Consider the following 15,429-nt stretch of genomic DNA (forward strand, 5'->3'; position numbering starts at 1 on the left):
TGAAGCAGCGTTATAGGAAAAATGGAATAAATATGCAATATGATACTTGATGGATTTCATCAGCATAAATTTGAATTGCATGCTCACTAAACCAGAATTTGAGGTAGTACAGAGCTGGTAAAATATAGGGGAAAAATATGTCAACTACAAGTGCAAATATAACAGGGAAAATCTGTCAAGTGATGTATTTTCTGTATATTAACCATGGCATAGAACAACTGTGAAATGCCAGTGATTGCTACAAGTACTCAGACACCATGGTGATAATTGCAGTATAAAATTGCAAGACAGCAAACAAGACTGCTGGAACTAATGGGAACATGGTTTTTATTCAGAACCCAGTGGACAGCTATCTGTAATGGAATTGCTTTTCAATATTCTTTCTTTGAAATAACTTTGATTATTACTTATGCATTTGTATATTAATACGTTCCATTTCTTTAACTAAAGATAGACACTTGCAATTGCATTTGCTCTCATCTGCTCCTTTCTTAGTATGGCCTAATTTATTCTGTTTGGTGATTCAAGTGCATGATACCAGATATGAAGCGCAATTATAAGTTTGACTAAAATACCAGTTGCTTTTAGTTTATGTGCTATCATCAGGATCTAGAGGAAAAAAAGATCTCATGCTGGACAAATTTTGGCAGTACTAATTCACCTTCCCTGCATCCCTGACAAAACTGACTAGCTGAACCTGCTATTAGAGTTGTCATTTTCCAGCTGAGACTTACATGTGGCCTAGGCTGGGCACAATGAGGCAGAATCAACAGCTTGTGTTGACGGGTCATAGCAGGACTTGTGAATTGAGCTAGAACTGTTTACTGAAAACTGATAAAATGGTGTCAGCAAGTCTTCACAGGCATCTGCAGTTGCTGAATTCATCCAGAAAGAGTTTCAAAGTAATGACTCTGTTGAGAAAAACCACAGTTTCTATCCTTTCACAAATTCCATGAGAGCCTCAAAGAGTCATTCAGGTTGTAGCTCATGGACAATAAGAAACAGTTCAGCCACTTAACTCTGGACTTACAAAATCAATCAATCCCTACATATTCTCATTGAAACAAGCTTAAACTCTAGAAAGCAAAATATTAGACACCAAATTCTGGATATGATACATCTCATCTTGAATGTCTTATATTTTGCTGAATTTCCTGTTAATGCTTTTTATTAGAAAGCATCAACATTATCTCTAGGAAATACTTGTTATCTGGGTCTAATTGCCCTGGAGGTACAAGGACACTATCATCCAAAAGTAATCATGAGAAGCTCTATGCATTTAGCTGGAAGCATTTATCTTTGATTCTGATCTGACAGTCTGAAGCAACTTCAGATCTTCCTGGTGTTTCTGTTCATTCTTATCTTTTGCACTGTCTCCAGAAGGAGAATAGAAAAAATGCAAAATGAGCAATAATGAAAATAAAATTATGAACTAAGTGTTGATTACTTATTATATGCACATTTAAAGATAGTTCTTACTGTTGCATGACATACTTCTAAAAGCCAAGTCTGTGTTAAAAATGCAGCCATTTCCTTGGGATAGAATTGTCACTTGAATATTCATTCCAGATGACTTCTGACGATAGCTGGGAAAAGCACTATCTACAGCAGCCTCATCCCGTTAAAAAGGTGGCTTTAGAGCACTTATCTTTTACCATATGATTTAAGGTTATTATTTTGCTTACCCTCTGGCTGGTATTGTGCTATGATTGTTACCGTCTGCCCTGCTCCCTTCAGCGCTGCTGCAGCCTGCTCATGGGTAGCACCTCGAAGATCAATACCGTTCACCTGTGGGAGGAACACAAACAACAGATCTGAGTATTTTAACATCAGAAAGAAAGGCAGAGATGGGTTGTTTCTTTAACTATCTGATGGATGTAAAGGTCAGGCTGCCCAGATGCAAAAGTGAAAGTACGTCAAAAAGGCTGGGAGGATGTTACCTATGACAGGCCATGATACTACTAATACCACTAATACTAATAGCACTAATACCACACCCCATAGCCTATGTTTACATGCATATTCTCTGACTGCTATTTTAGGGTTCCCTGCTCTCCTGAGTTTATGGTTTTGGTAATCTCTTCATCAATCAATATAATTTAATATGTAAGGTTCAAAAGATACATTTTCTGTTGTGTTTGAAGGTCACTGCAGAATATTGCAAGTAAGGAAACTGCTCCTTCAGCCAGGCTCTGCCAGCCCAGTCTGCAGCATCAGAGAAACCTCTAACACAAACTGCTGGTTGGAGAGCTTTCAGAGCAGAAACTCCGTCTACCATTTTCTTTTCATGCAGCCCCTCCTTCTATTGCCTAGATATACCGCTCTATCTTGTACGTGACAGCAACGGAGCTGCTATCAGACACAGCTTCACTGCCTCACTACAACAACCCAAGAAATAGACAAAATTCATATATAGAACTATTAACTGCTTCTGTTGAGTCCTGCTTTGCAGTGAGAGTGTTACTGCCTGCCTCTACTGAAGTGTGTGAGATCTCTTAATTGTTTCTATACTTATTTTGTCTTTCCCCTTCACTTCTGCAGGTGTCTACTTCATAATGTTTCAGTGAAGAACTGGATACTTTGACATGTAAACTTCAGCAGGAGATATATCCATTACTGACTGCTCAAGAAAAGAAAATTGAAAAGAATCGGGGAGGAAAAGAACACAGATCCCACAGGAACTCCAGCGGCAACCTCTGTAGAGAATATAAGCTTCCTGAAAGGAACACAATTTGGGCTTCTGCTGAGGAAGAAATAGGTGTTGTGCCCTACTTTTACTCAGTGATGGTGTTAGGACACTTGACGCTGCATTGCCACGGGCACAGATGTACCAGCACTACAGTTACTCATTAGCACAGCACTGTAGTCACAGATTTGGTATCGTGGGGTTTCGAGCAGAATCCTTATATTTAGGCATCAGAGTACCTGTATCATGCCTTAAAGGAAACCTCAGCCTTTATTCATTGTCTCCAAAGAAGAAAATTTCGAAGCCAAGTCACCTTTCCTTTAATAGAGAGAATGGATTATTGATGCTTTTCCTTTTCATAACTGGAGTCCTTGAGAGAGTCCTGAGAAAGAAGTAATAGAATGAACTGAAGAAAAGCTTAGAGGGGTATTCCTGAATTCCTGAGCTCCTGAGTTGGGGAGATGGAGTTGAATGATGTCACCCACTCAGTATTAGAAGGTCTCTCTTAGTATAGGAAAACACTGTGGTAGTCTATGAGAGTTGTGTTAACAGAACATGAAGCCCTAACAATCATTAATAAATTGTAATAATCTCTCCATAGATAAAAGGAAAGGATATAGGAAAGAATAAAGAAACCACATGCTTGTTCTCCTTCTCCTCTGAAAAACAATAGTTCTATCTGTATGTGATCTAATAACTAAGATCCTATGAGTGCATCAAGAATATGACAGGAATTTCACCAAAGGTAAGTTATAAAACATTTTTCATTTTTCCACAGAACACCAAGAAGCCACTGAACTGGCAGTTGACTTCCTTCTGCCCTTTGCAGGCTCATTCTGGAAGAAATGATTGCCTAAGGCGCAAACACAACACATTACAGTGAATGAATGCCTCTGAAATGAAGTTCACTTTTCTGCTGGGATATAGTCAAGGAAGGACACTTGAGGAGGACTTACAGGTCTGAGTGGCTAAAATCTAAAGAACAAGAAAAAGATATGTCATAGAGAAAATAACACATCAATTCTATCTTCTGTAATTTTTATGATGATGATAAACAAGCTAGGCAAAAGAGATGAAATAATGTTGAACAGGCAAATGACCACTAGGTTGTCACACAGCAGCAGAATAAAATCAAACAAACATTGCCATATAGGTAGGTAGAAGGCTGTTTGCATGTTATTTTGCTCATCGATACCTGACAGAATCTTATTGCAGAATAATAGGTGTTGAATTTAGAAAGGACTTATAACCTAGTTTGACTTCCTAAAGAACAAGAAGAGTAGATGCTAAACTGATTTTTGGCAATTATTTTCTAATATTTAAAGGCAAACGTAATCAAGTCCCAAACCTTCTAGTTGAAAACCAGCACATTCATGTACCAACATTAAATCTTGATGAAAGACACCATTAATTTACACATTTTAATCAAATTCTTACTCTCTGGCTGAAATGAACATGAGGTTATGAAAGGATAAGACAAACAATACCCTGTCTTGCCTCTTCCTTCAAACAATGTCTTAATTATGACAGTTGTATGCAGTGATATTTTTCCCTGACTTGATTTCATTGCAAATTGCTAAATCTGATTTCAGCCTCAGCTTTCAATTAAGTTCAGGAAGTTTATGTTAAGAATAATCAGTAAAAGAAATGAACAAGAAGAAAAACAACAAAAGAAATTGCAAGTGTGCGCAAGAAAGTTTAATACATATTGAAGGAGGTTTTGGTTTTTGCTTTTTCTTTTCCTGTTAAATGGGCTTCCTTCAAGAAGTGTTATACAACAAGCGAAACGGCACTGCTGTTATGAGCTTCACTGCATAATCCTGATGTCCTGGCCCAGAATGAACTTGACTGCACAATTTCTGATGCTCAACTCCAAAATGAATTTGACATAATGGAAATAAGAAGAGCCTCCAGCTTATACAGACGTCTGTCTCTTCTGCATGCTGCGGTGCTTAGAAAGCTTACAAACAAAAAGAAGTGCTGCGATGCAAGATTATAGTTGAAAACTACAGACAAAACTGAACTGAGATGGAAAGAAAGATGCAACTACAGTTCACAGTAATTACAGTAATTGCCTTTGCATGTATTGACTGAAAGTAAAGCACGATGTACTTCTGAATCATAATGTAAATGAAAGATAAGATTTACATTTTGGATAGATAGACTTCTTCTAAAACTGGAAGAGTTATAGTCCCTTCGAAATATCTTAAGAAACTATATTAGCACAAATTGGTTCAGTTCTGAATAGTGCCACTTAAAGACTTATTACAGTCTGGTTGTGCTCAGTTAGAATGCTTGAGCATGACTTGTGTAGGTAATTCAAATAAAGGCTAGAATAATGTGTTTTATTCAGTCATTTGTTTATTTAAACCACCTTATTTTGTGTTTGTACAGTGAATAAATGAACACTTGGAATATCTTGTTGAATTGGAAGGGAAAGGAAAAACATATCCCTCCTCTGGAAACATAAAGGATTTCTTTTTGTTTCTTCTTTAAACTGTCACTGACGCAACACGGTGCTTTTATACAGTAAATTAAATGGTGAGGAAAAGGCACTTTTTAAAAATGGAGCAAAACAATACAGCCGATTGTTCAAGTTGTGGCTGAATTCTTGTATTTGTTGAACTCAAAGTAAGAGCTTTCGGTGTCTGAAAAAGCAAACTGAAGTCTGAATAAAGACAACTCTTTACAGCTACACTTGCCATCATTTGCATTAAGATACAAAGAACCCTATTTATCCGCTTTAACTTGGTATGTCAACTTAAGTACTCTTAAGCAGATTAATAAGAGATGAGAAGAAAGCTGAGCCATGTTCTCTAGCAGTCCTGCTTAGTCATTAGAAATGGAATATATAGCATCAACCATTAGGTGATGAAGCATGGTCTTCCAGTAAGACAGGGAACACTGGAAAAAAACACATCAGGGATGATCTGCCCTGAACATATCTGGGGAAGATTTTCCTCACAAGCAGGTGGCACAATCATTCCATATAACAGCCCCACAACTGATTCAGTCCAGCAAAAAATACAAAATTCCAGGAAACTTATGCATGTCACCAAAGCACAGCCCTTGAGCAGTGATTTTTCTCAGCTTAGACAGGGCATTATTTGCCAAGTGAAGCTTCATCTACTGAGGCTCTGCAGAGCACTGCACTGGGGCATAGCGGTGGAAAACTAGGGCAACTGGTGGTACAAGCACAATTATGGCCTTAATGGTGAAGAAAACTTTTAGAAATAGAAAAGACAGAGAAATGCACAGGCGGGAAGAGGCTTCACTCTCCAGCTTAGCTTCTGTTAAATTTTCAGGTTCACATTATTACTTTTCTCTCACTTTTCTCACTTCTAATCTTTTCTGCATCTACGCTTCTGATTAGTTAAAACTGCACAGTTCAGCACATATAAACACTGTGGTTGTCTCATCCTGAACTCCACTGAAAACATAGTATTATGTCATGTCTGCTGTTCTCCATGACCAGCATCCTCCTTCCTTCTTTTTATGGGCCAGCAATTTCAATGACCTTTTCAATTTTCCTTGTCTTGCTACCTTGGATTTATGACTTATGCCTCTAGTGAGCTGGTCTTTACGCTCTGATGAGCTGGGCATTCTAAAGGCAAACTCTTCTCTTTCTGGAAAACAAGAAAGACTATGGGGGAACAAGCTACATCATTTAGTATGTCTTTTTTTGCCAGGAAGTTTAAGGAGGCAGCTAAAGCTGCTGAAAGAGGTATCAAAGCTTATATCTTTGAAGCAAGAGGAAAATTAATATTACGTTATTGAAGAGGTGTCTTGCACACACTACCTTTCACAGTAGGAACCAACTAGCTTTATGACTCACCAGATCACATGAATCATTCCAAATGATACCTGTTAAGCCTATAACCATAGGCAAAGACTTATTTTTTAATCTAAACTGTGCAGGAATTCTTCTGATAGAAGATGTGCTTACCATGTGGTTGTAGCTTTTGTGAATGATGCCAGACTGGCAAACTTTGAGACTGAAATAATTTCACTGAAGAGTTTACTGCAGCGACAGCTTAAAAGCCATTTCCCCTCAGTTCCATCAGAATTCCTCAAAACCTGTTTAAACTTAGTTGGAAATAAACGACAGCTTTTGAAAAGGAGACACAGGCTCACTGGAGCCTGAGTGGGCATGAAACATTTCATTCAGGTTGCTAGCCACCAGCCAGTTCAATTACCAGCCTGGGCTGGATGTGATCCAGCAACTATGAGGTGATCAATGGCATTTTGTATCATTGCTAAATGGCAAAGTCTAGACAGAGGCACACATGTAGTCTTTCCATATTAAGACAGTATTACCAATGAAATATATATGAGTACTGCTCTAGCTAATAAAAAGGCCAACATTAATTAACTAATTTTTAAATCAATATAAATACTGTCTTTCATTAATTTTATAGACAAAACACTCAGCCATCAAGCACAATCCTTAGTAAGAATATTAATTTCTCTTAAAATGGAAAACTCATTATCAGCTCTTAAATTCATTTAGTTGCTGCTTTATTCACCTTCCCTCCTTCTGCGTGGTCGCTCAAACACCTTTATATTTCTGCCACCATCTAATCTCATGGCTCTCACTACAGTCTCATCTTTTCAAGTCTTCATACATTCCATCTCCCTAGCAGTTCCTGCTATCTTTCTACTCCAAATTGATAAAACATCAAACTAACCCTCCTCCCTTCTACAGCTTTAACTTTACACGACTGTTACTTCCATTCACTTTCCTGCCTTTCTGAAATCATCCTTTTTCTCCCTAATTCTGTTTTCAGCATTTGGATTTCCTTGTCTCCTGCTCTCAATTTAGGTAATTTAGACACTACCCTATTGGTAGCATTTATTCCATGTACCACCTTGGTTTCTACAGAGTTCTGAAAGACATTTTTCCTTCCAGTGTATGGATAAAGCTAAACTGCCATTGATCAGTTTTGCTCATAAAGCTGCAGGCTCTTGTTTCACATTTGAATTTCAAAGGATGGTGCAAGCAGAAATAATTATTTCTCCTGCTTCTGAAATGAAGGTTTCCATTTTAACAAGTGCCTTATAACTCCAAGATGATGAGTTATAAGATGGTAAGCTGAAGCCAATAAGCAATAGGTACACAGGAACTGAAATAAAAAGGTAAAACTATTTTAGAGGCTGCTTAAAGACAGAAGGACATTGGTGATTTGTCTGACCCCAAGCACTGAGTTAGAGGCAATTCAAAAAATTAAATCCTTGTCTTGATCTCTACTTAATAGGTTTTTCCACTATGTCTCGCCTGTGAGATGCAAGATGGCCATTGACTGTGTCATGGCAAATCCAGTGACCATGAGGCCTCACATATATATCAGTGGTTGAATGACAGGGTGTCTAACTGGAACCTTCAAGTCTAGAAGAAGTAAGTGTTCAGTGCTCACATTTCATATTAAAACTACCTGAATCATTACACTCAAAACTTATTTGTGGCTTTACAGATTAAGAGACAGGAACTTTGAGTAGACAATGCTCCATACTCTCAAATAAAGCATGTTTTTGAAAACCAATGGAAAGGAAATAGCTCTTGTATTCTGTAAGTGGTTTTGCTTTGTTACTGTCCTGGTGGTTTGCTTGTTCAGATAAAGGGCATATCTATTTTATTTTTTTTCTCAAAGAGATCTCCAAAATGTCCTCCAACAAATCACTGCAGATATTCCTTAAATAGCCTATTTAATGGATGGCCAGTTTCTATTATTTTGCATTTTATGTTATATGGTAATTTTTTTAATCACTCAGGAACCCAAAACTTACTGGGTAGTAGAGCAGAATGATGCCTGGAGTCTAGTCTGTTTAAGCACAAGGCAAAAGTTCAGCCTGGGGCAAATCTCAGAATGAATAAAGCTCAAGGGTGTAGCCATTTTGTCCAGTGGCAACAGTTTGATTTTCAAATCTGTGTTTTTAGATTCCTTTCATTGTGAGGCTGACGATAAGGCTACACTGAAGGGTGTAAAGCTCCCTCCAAATGTTCAGTGTATCAGATGTGACATAATTCTGTTTGACAGTCTTGAAACAAAACTTGCCAAGTCAGAATGTTTAAACTGAATGCAAACTCCTCTTTAAACTATTAGTAGCTGAAGAGCAAGCAGTCTGGCACCAGGTCGTTTCTACTCGTTAGGCAACTGTAAAATGAATGTTTTAGAGGCAACTAATGATTTCATTACAGCAAGAAACCCAGCCTCTAGTTTAGGCCAACTGACTAGCTTTATATGACACATAACCGACAGGTCTGATAGCTAACTGTTTTTGGGAAAAGAGACATACCTCATTCATGAGAATTGTTAATATAATTCATTAGCTTCTGAGCATGTACTTGGAAAAGTGAGAGTTAATTTAGGAAACAGTCCCTGTATGAAGGCAATTGAAAGGTATGTTATACATGGCAGAAAGATGGGCGAGGAGGGTGGTGAAGAGAGGAGAGAATTCCAGATGGAAGTCAAATTCCTAGATTAATCATAGAATCATAGAACAGTTACGGTTGGAAAGGACCTTAAGATCATGAAGTTCCAACCCCACTGCCATGGGCAGGGACACCCCACACTAAACCATGCCACCCAAGGACTCATCCAACCTGGCCTTGAACACCACCAAAGATGGAGCATTCACAACTTCCTTGGGCAACCAATTCCAGTGCCTCACCACCCTTACAGTAAAGAACTTCCTCCTTATATCCAATCTAAACTTCCCCTGTTTAAGTTTGAACCCGTTACCCCTTGTCCCGTCACTACAGTCCCTGAGGAATAGTCTATCTATCCCCAGCAAAAGGAAGCTCTGCATTCACCAGCATACATGGCATTCCGGCATATACAAGTGGTTATTTTTTTTCCCTAGAAGCTTTATTAAGCTTGTATTTTAGAAAGTCATCTATTTCATTTTGAAGTCTCCAAGTGACAAGTCTATGGGCTTCTATGGCAATATAACCCAGTTACCCTGACTACAAAACAAGCACATCATGTTTTGAGGCTGAATATAGTCAAGTTCAACTTCCAGCCATCAGATCATGTATATTTATCAACAACACGGAAAAACAGTTTGCTACCAACTCTCTTCTCCAAGGGTATTTCCAGACAGTAGTGCTTACATTGTCACAGGTCATACTTCATGACAGTGAATTTTTGTGGTCAAGGAGGATGCTAAGGCTTTCCTGACAGGATATGAACTCCAAAGCTTCATGGGGGGAAAAGAAAAAGTTTTTTTTATTGTTTCTTAAAATAAGCTATTTCTTGAAATATATAGAAGAGAGGGGTTTCAAAAGCATAAATTTGTGTTTGCGCTTGCATCCAACTCTTGTTGGTTGGATGTCCAGTTTCCTTCTCTACCTCTAAATGTCTCCTCTTGTAGAGGGAAGTTGAGGTTGAGGACTTTTAGACACCTACTGCCATTTTAACTCGTCTTCAAATCTGAGGATTTCCTAATGTTGTTGGCAACATCTGAGCTTGCATTAACCAACTGCCTTAGATCTCCCCATTATGTCCTGCCATGATGGCATCTTTGCTTTTCTCTGTTTTTCTCTTGTTTTTTGAGGGGTTGTGATGTGCCACTCTATTAACATGTTGATAGGTAGCTTATAGGGGCAGCAAGTCTGGGGTAAAATGACATTTATTGCTTCTTCTCCAGCCTTGTGGATGTTGTTCTTTCAAGAAGGATATTACACTTGACAATTTATTTTTGCAAAATTCATAGGGGTTATTACTCCTTCTTCTGTTGTATTCTAAGTATCTGCAAATGGATTTATTCTTTCATAAATTTTAATTTAAATTTAGGCAAGCTTCTCTATATTCCCAAATATTCCTTGAATAATATTCTGAATGGTCTTCATTGAATAGTTCTGTAAGTATTAAAAAATTACTTGCAGTTGGTTTCTAAGATTACATTTATCTGAGTTTCAACTTGGTTTTGCCTTAGACCAATTTAAAGACTTATCTCTTTGTTTCTGCACAGCTTTCTTAACTGGAAGATATGGATCCTTCTTTAACAGAGATAAAACAAAAAAATGCACTAAATATTCTAACTCTCTTGATCTCACTTTTAAGTAAAATTTCTTCCTACTGTTTAGGAAACTAATCCATTGTTTGAGTATTTTCTTGCTGCTTTCTCTAATTCCTGCTAGTTATTGTCCATTTTACATCTTGCCTTTCTGACTTTGTCACAGAATTTCACCAAACATTTAGACACTTTTAGGTTATAACCACAGAAACTTGAGTCAGCTTCCGCTTACCCATACTTGAGTTTCATATCATCAAAAGGCCCTCAAGTACTGACAGCTACCACTTCTGACTTAATTGTTACTTGAAAACTTGCTCCTTGTGGGATTTTCCACATCTACTGTGACTGGTGTTTTGAAGTTCATGTTGCTTATCCTCCTGAACTTCCTCGTTCCTTTCCAGCACAAAATTATCAACTTTACCACTACACTGTATGTTCACTCAAGGGCAAGCTGTGTTTAATTCTCTCATTTTTATGCCATTCTTTCTTACTGGTCAGAAAAAACCTGGAATTATCTGAGTTGCACTGACTTTTTTCATATTCCCCACCCAAAAGATTCATGAATGTTTGGTCAGCTTGGATGAGATCTATTTCAGTAAAGGAAAATAATGCCGAAAGTCTATATAATCAGTAAAAAGATATGCACATTTTTACAGCACAATGGTCATCTGACCTGTGTCAAATGTCTACTTTAGGGCAAGGTAAATTGTATTCCAGATGTGGCTACGTCTTTCTGTTGACTATGGAGAATGTCTAAAGGGTTACGTGCCCTGTGCTTCCTGACATTAACAAAGCCTGAATTTAGATTAATCCACTATTTGCTCCTAAGGAGCTATCTACCTGCCCGTCTAGTTGGTGTGATCCTAATAACATATGACAGGACCTGTGCTCTCAGCTCCCTTTCTCTTCAGAGATTTTCTTTTTCACAGAATCATAGACTGGTTTGGGTTGGAATGGACCTTAAAGCTCATCCAGTTCCAACTCCCTGCCATGGGCAGGGACATCTTCCACTACAGCAGGTTGCTCCAAGCCTGTTCAACCTGGCCTTGAACAGTGCCAGGAATGGGGCACTTTTACAGATCTCTCACATTTATCACCTACTATGCAGTACCGATCCTTAGGCTATGTTTAGCAACATGATCTCCCTTGATTTTTCAAACATATCCTACTTCTTCAAAATAGTCCAAACATCTGAATTGATCTAACCATGTAAGACATAGCTTTGATTATATACTAACATTCCCAACACATAGCATACAATAGTCTATATATGACTACAAAGCAAATTTACATAGTTGTTGTTTTCTTATTGTCTAAGTAGGACTCATATTAAAACTATAAAGGGAGTATTTATGTACCTCTGCAGTCAAAGACCACAGAATTTTGTGGTTTCTCCCATGACAGAGGATGGAGTCATGTAGCATTCACACCACCACAAGGAAGTAAGCATCCTAAAGATATGGTCACTACCTCTGCAAATAGTTCTTGTATGGCAAAGGGAGTATCTGTTGTATTCCTAACATTGTTACACAAAAGTGACTATCTGATGCTCCATGGAGAAAAAACTCCATCAGAGTTTGATTCAAACGCTTCAAATCAGAGGTGATTCAAACGCTTTCCAAGCCAGCTGCAATTTGGGGGAAAAAAACCAAACCAACCCAAACCTGAGAAGGAAAACCAAATGGTGTTTGCCATTTTTCTTAGTTTTGTAACTAGGCAACAATATGCACTCTTTGCCCTAAGTAGTTTTACTGCTTTTACAATGAGCAGAAAGCCATTTTAAATTAGAAAGCTGAAAGCTTCTCTGTACCAAAGTAAAGGAAGTTAATCTGAAGGTCAATTCTAACTGTAGCAAATATAAAACGTAAATTAAGCACAAAGTCCTTTACACTCTATCCTGCTCTATACAACGTTTGGAGTAGAAATTGGAGAACACTACATTTTCTCAAATGCATATCATATTTTTGCTACAGACGTGAGTGATAAGGTGGGTAGGAGTTGTGTGGGAGGAACTAAGTAGAAAAAAGTGTTTAGACTGTTTGTAAATGAAAGCAAACATCTCACAGAAAATGACAGCAGGACAATGCACAGTCACAAGACAAAATCTGATCAATATAACAGATAGAATCATAGAATGGTTTGTGTTGGAAAGGACCTTAAAGTCATCCAGTTCCAACCCCCCGCCATGGGCAGAGATACCTCCCATTAGACCAGGTTGCAAAGCCCCATCCAACCTGGACTTGAACACTACCAGGGATGGAGCATTCACAACTGCCTTGGCCAACCTGTGCCAGGGCCTCACCGCCCTCATAGGGAAGAATTTCTTCATTATAGCCAACCTAAATCTGCCAAGATCACTTTTCCTCTGTGAGGGAGAGCCTTGTATACCAGACCAGAGACAGTATTGAAGTGAGATGCCCAAATACTAGTGTTAAGACTAAGTACATACAATGTCATGTACCAGTGACAGAAACCCCCATAGAATATCCCTGATAGCCCTTCCCCAATGCTTAGTTATTTGATTCTCAGAAAGTAACAAGGGAAAAAAGAAAATGTCTTTCCCCGTATACAATATAATAGGTCAAGAGGAAAGTAAGTAATTTGGTTAACTTAATTCATCTGATTAGATGATTACGTTAGATGGGAGAGAAAATGGAAAGATTATAAGAGTACTACCTGGGTTTTCGCAGTGCAGCCTGTTCTTTTTCTACTTTTTCCTGTTGCTGTTAAGCAATTATCCTTCAGGAAACTTGTTTTATTTCCTTAAGGTAACCTGTAGGATGTGTTTCTTGGGAGCAGCCTTTCTGCTCCAGAGCAAGCAGTCTCCTTTTTCTCTTGATTCTACTTCCAGGCTATCAGCCATGCTTCATCCTGCCCTTGTGAACCACAAGGTACTGAAGCATTTCTACAAGCAGATGAAACAACACCTGATTTTATGGCCCACAATTTTATTTCACATTTCTTTGTGATGAAACAAGCACAATGTTAGCTGAAAGAAAATAACACATACATGGGCAAACACACATGGTTTGTGAGATTCAGTTTAAGACACCTAAATATAGATGCGGTAAGTATGTAGGCATAAGGTCAATGGATACTTGATCAATACAGGCAATAAAGCTTACACAGCAATTCAACTTACCCTGCACAAAGCTCGCCAGGTGAATCATTCTCCAACCTCTATTGACTTTAATGGCAAGCAGACAGCAAGCACTCAGATGTCTGAATTTAAGTTCTTAATCTGAGGTTTAGTCTTGTCCAAAGACACAAAATGCCATAATTTCAAAAGTTATAATCCAAATGCTAATACTCTCTGTTACCTCCTTGTGACTATTAATTCACCTGAATTCTCTCTTTTATATACATTTTTAACTTGATGCAGTCTTATGGAAAATTATAAAACTGAAAAGCAATGTCTTCTTAGGAATTTAAGGAACAATATGCACTCATTCTTTGTAAGTTGTAAATCTGAAACTTACTGCTCAACTTGCATGTGTAAACCAACTCTGTGCTTTAGGGATGGTACCTATAAGATGAAGTTGCTTACTTGGCACTGAAAGTGCTTTGAAACATGCAGATTAAGACAGCTAAAATAGCTAGGCATATGTTATCGTAATTTTTATTTGAGATTGTAAGGCAGCAAATGATGTGCCAGTGTTTGTTTGAATAGGACCATAGTTCTTCTCCTGCCTCCCCAGGAATTTCCCCTAAAATGCAGTGTGTACCTCTTTCCTAAATTAATAAGATTTGCACAGCTTTCTGTCAGCAAAGGTGTATGCACAACGTATGGCCTTTTTATGTTTATGGCTCTTAGAAGTCATTTATTCACATGCAGGTGATTTTAAGTGAACAACACAGGGTTCCTTTTGCTCTTTTAATCGGCAATATACGCCTTAGCATTGGAAGTGGAATTTTAAACTGCAAGAATGGCATCGAGGAACAATTATACTTTATTTTTATTGGAGACTGCATCTTCCTAACAGATGGAGAAACTGGGGTTAGACGAGATTTCAAGCAGCCTTTAAGTCTAGACTTGGCCCAGACTTCTCACATAATCTAAGAAAAATCAGTGAATACACTGGCACTTCATCTCCACTGCTCTAAGAGAGAACTAATACTTCCATTGGTATTCTGAGCTGTTGTGTTTGGGTTATACAAGTCAGAGACAAAAGTTAATCTGTATGCACACAGAACCTAACAAATCAAGTCTTGATGACAAGTAGGAATCAAAATGCTACTTGATAATATTTACATTATATTTAATAAGAGGACTATGCTATAGGGAGGAATACATTCTGTTGTAGTGGTGAATGTACACTGGTGATGCATGTGTTACTACATTTTAAAGACATGCAGAACTGAGAAGGAAAATGTTTCGTTCACAAGAGCATAATGAATTATAGCAAGAAGAAAGCAGCATTTAAACAACCCTAACTTTTAGAGGGAAAAAAAATCTTATCATGAATGTAAGAGTTTAATTAATTTTTTTTTTTCTATTTGAAATATTTTACTATTTGAAACAGAACATTTTCCACTATTCTTCAGTTTGCCTTCAAGGTTCAGAAGGATTCATTTTGTCTCTCTGCACAGAAGCAATTGGGAATACCAACCTGCTTTCTGAGATAGGTTTTAAACATTTCAGTCTATTAACTGAAAACAGAAAGATACAGCTACCGTTACTTTTCCTAAGGTTTTAATAGGCTCCCAAAGGCAGATCTCTGACATTA

At 37.9% G+C, this 15,429-nt stretch overlaps 1 protein-coding gene across 6 annotated transcripts in view; it reads right to left on the minus strand.

Annotated features, from left to right (window-relative positions):
* The window catches only part of DLG2 (discs large MAGUK scaffold protein 2), a gene marked incomplete at both ends in the record, with an annotated part of 868,631 nt that overhangs the window by 199,786 nt on the left and 653,416 nt on the right, over nt 1-15,429 (minus strand). For all 6 annotated transcript variants that reach the window (XM_080612545.1, XM_080612549.1, XM_080612548.1 and 3 more), the window contains one exon: nt 1,686-1,788. In XM_080612545.1, the coding sequence (XP_080468671.1) occupies nt 1,686-1,788 (103 nt within the window). The remainder of the gene's footprint in view (nt 1-1,685; nt 1,789-15,429) is intronic.

Source organism: Psittacula echo (assembly GCF_963264785.1).
Source record: "Psittacula echo genome assembly, chromosome: 3".
NCBI lineage: Eukaryota > Metazoa > Chordata > Aves > Psittaciformes > Psittacidae > Psittacula > Psittacula echo.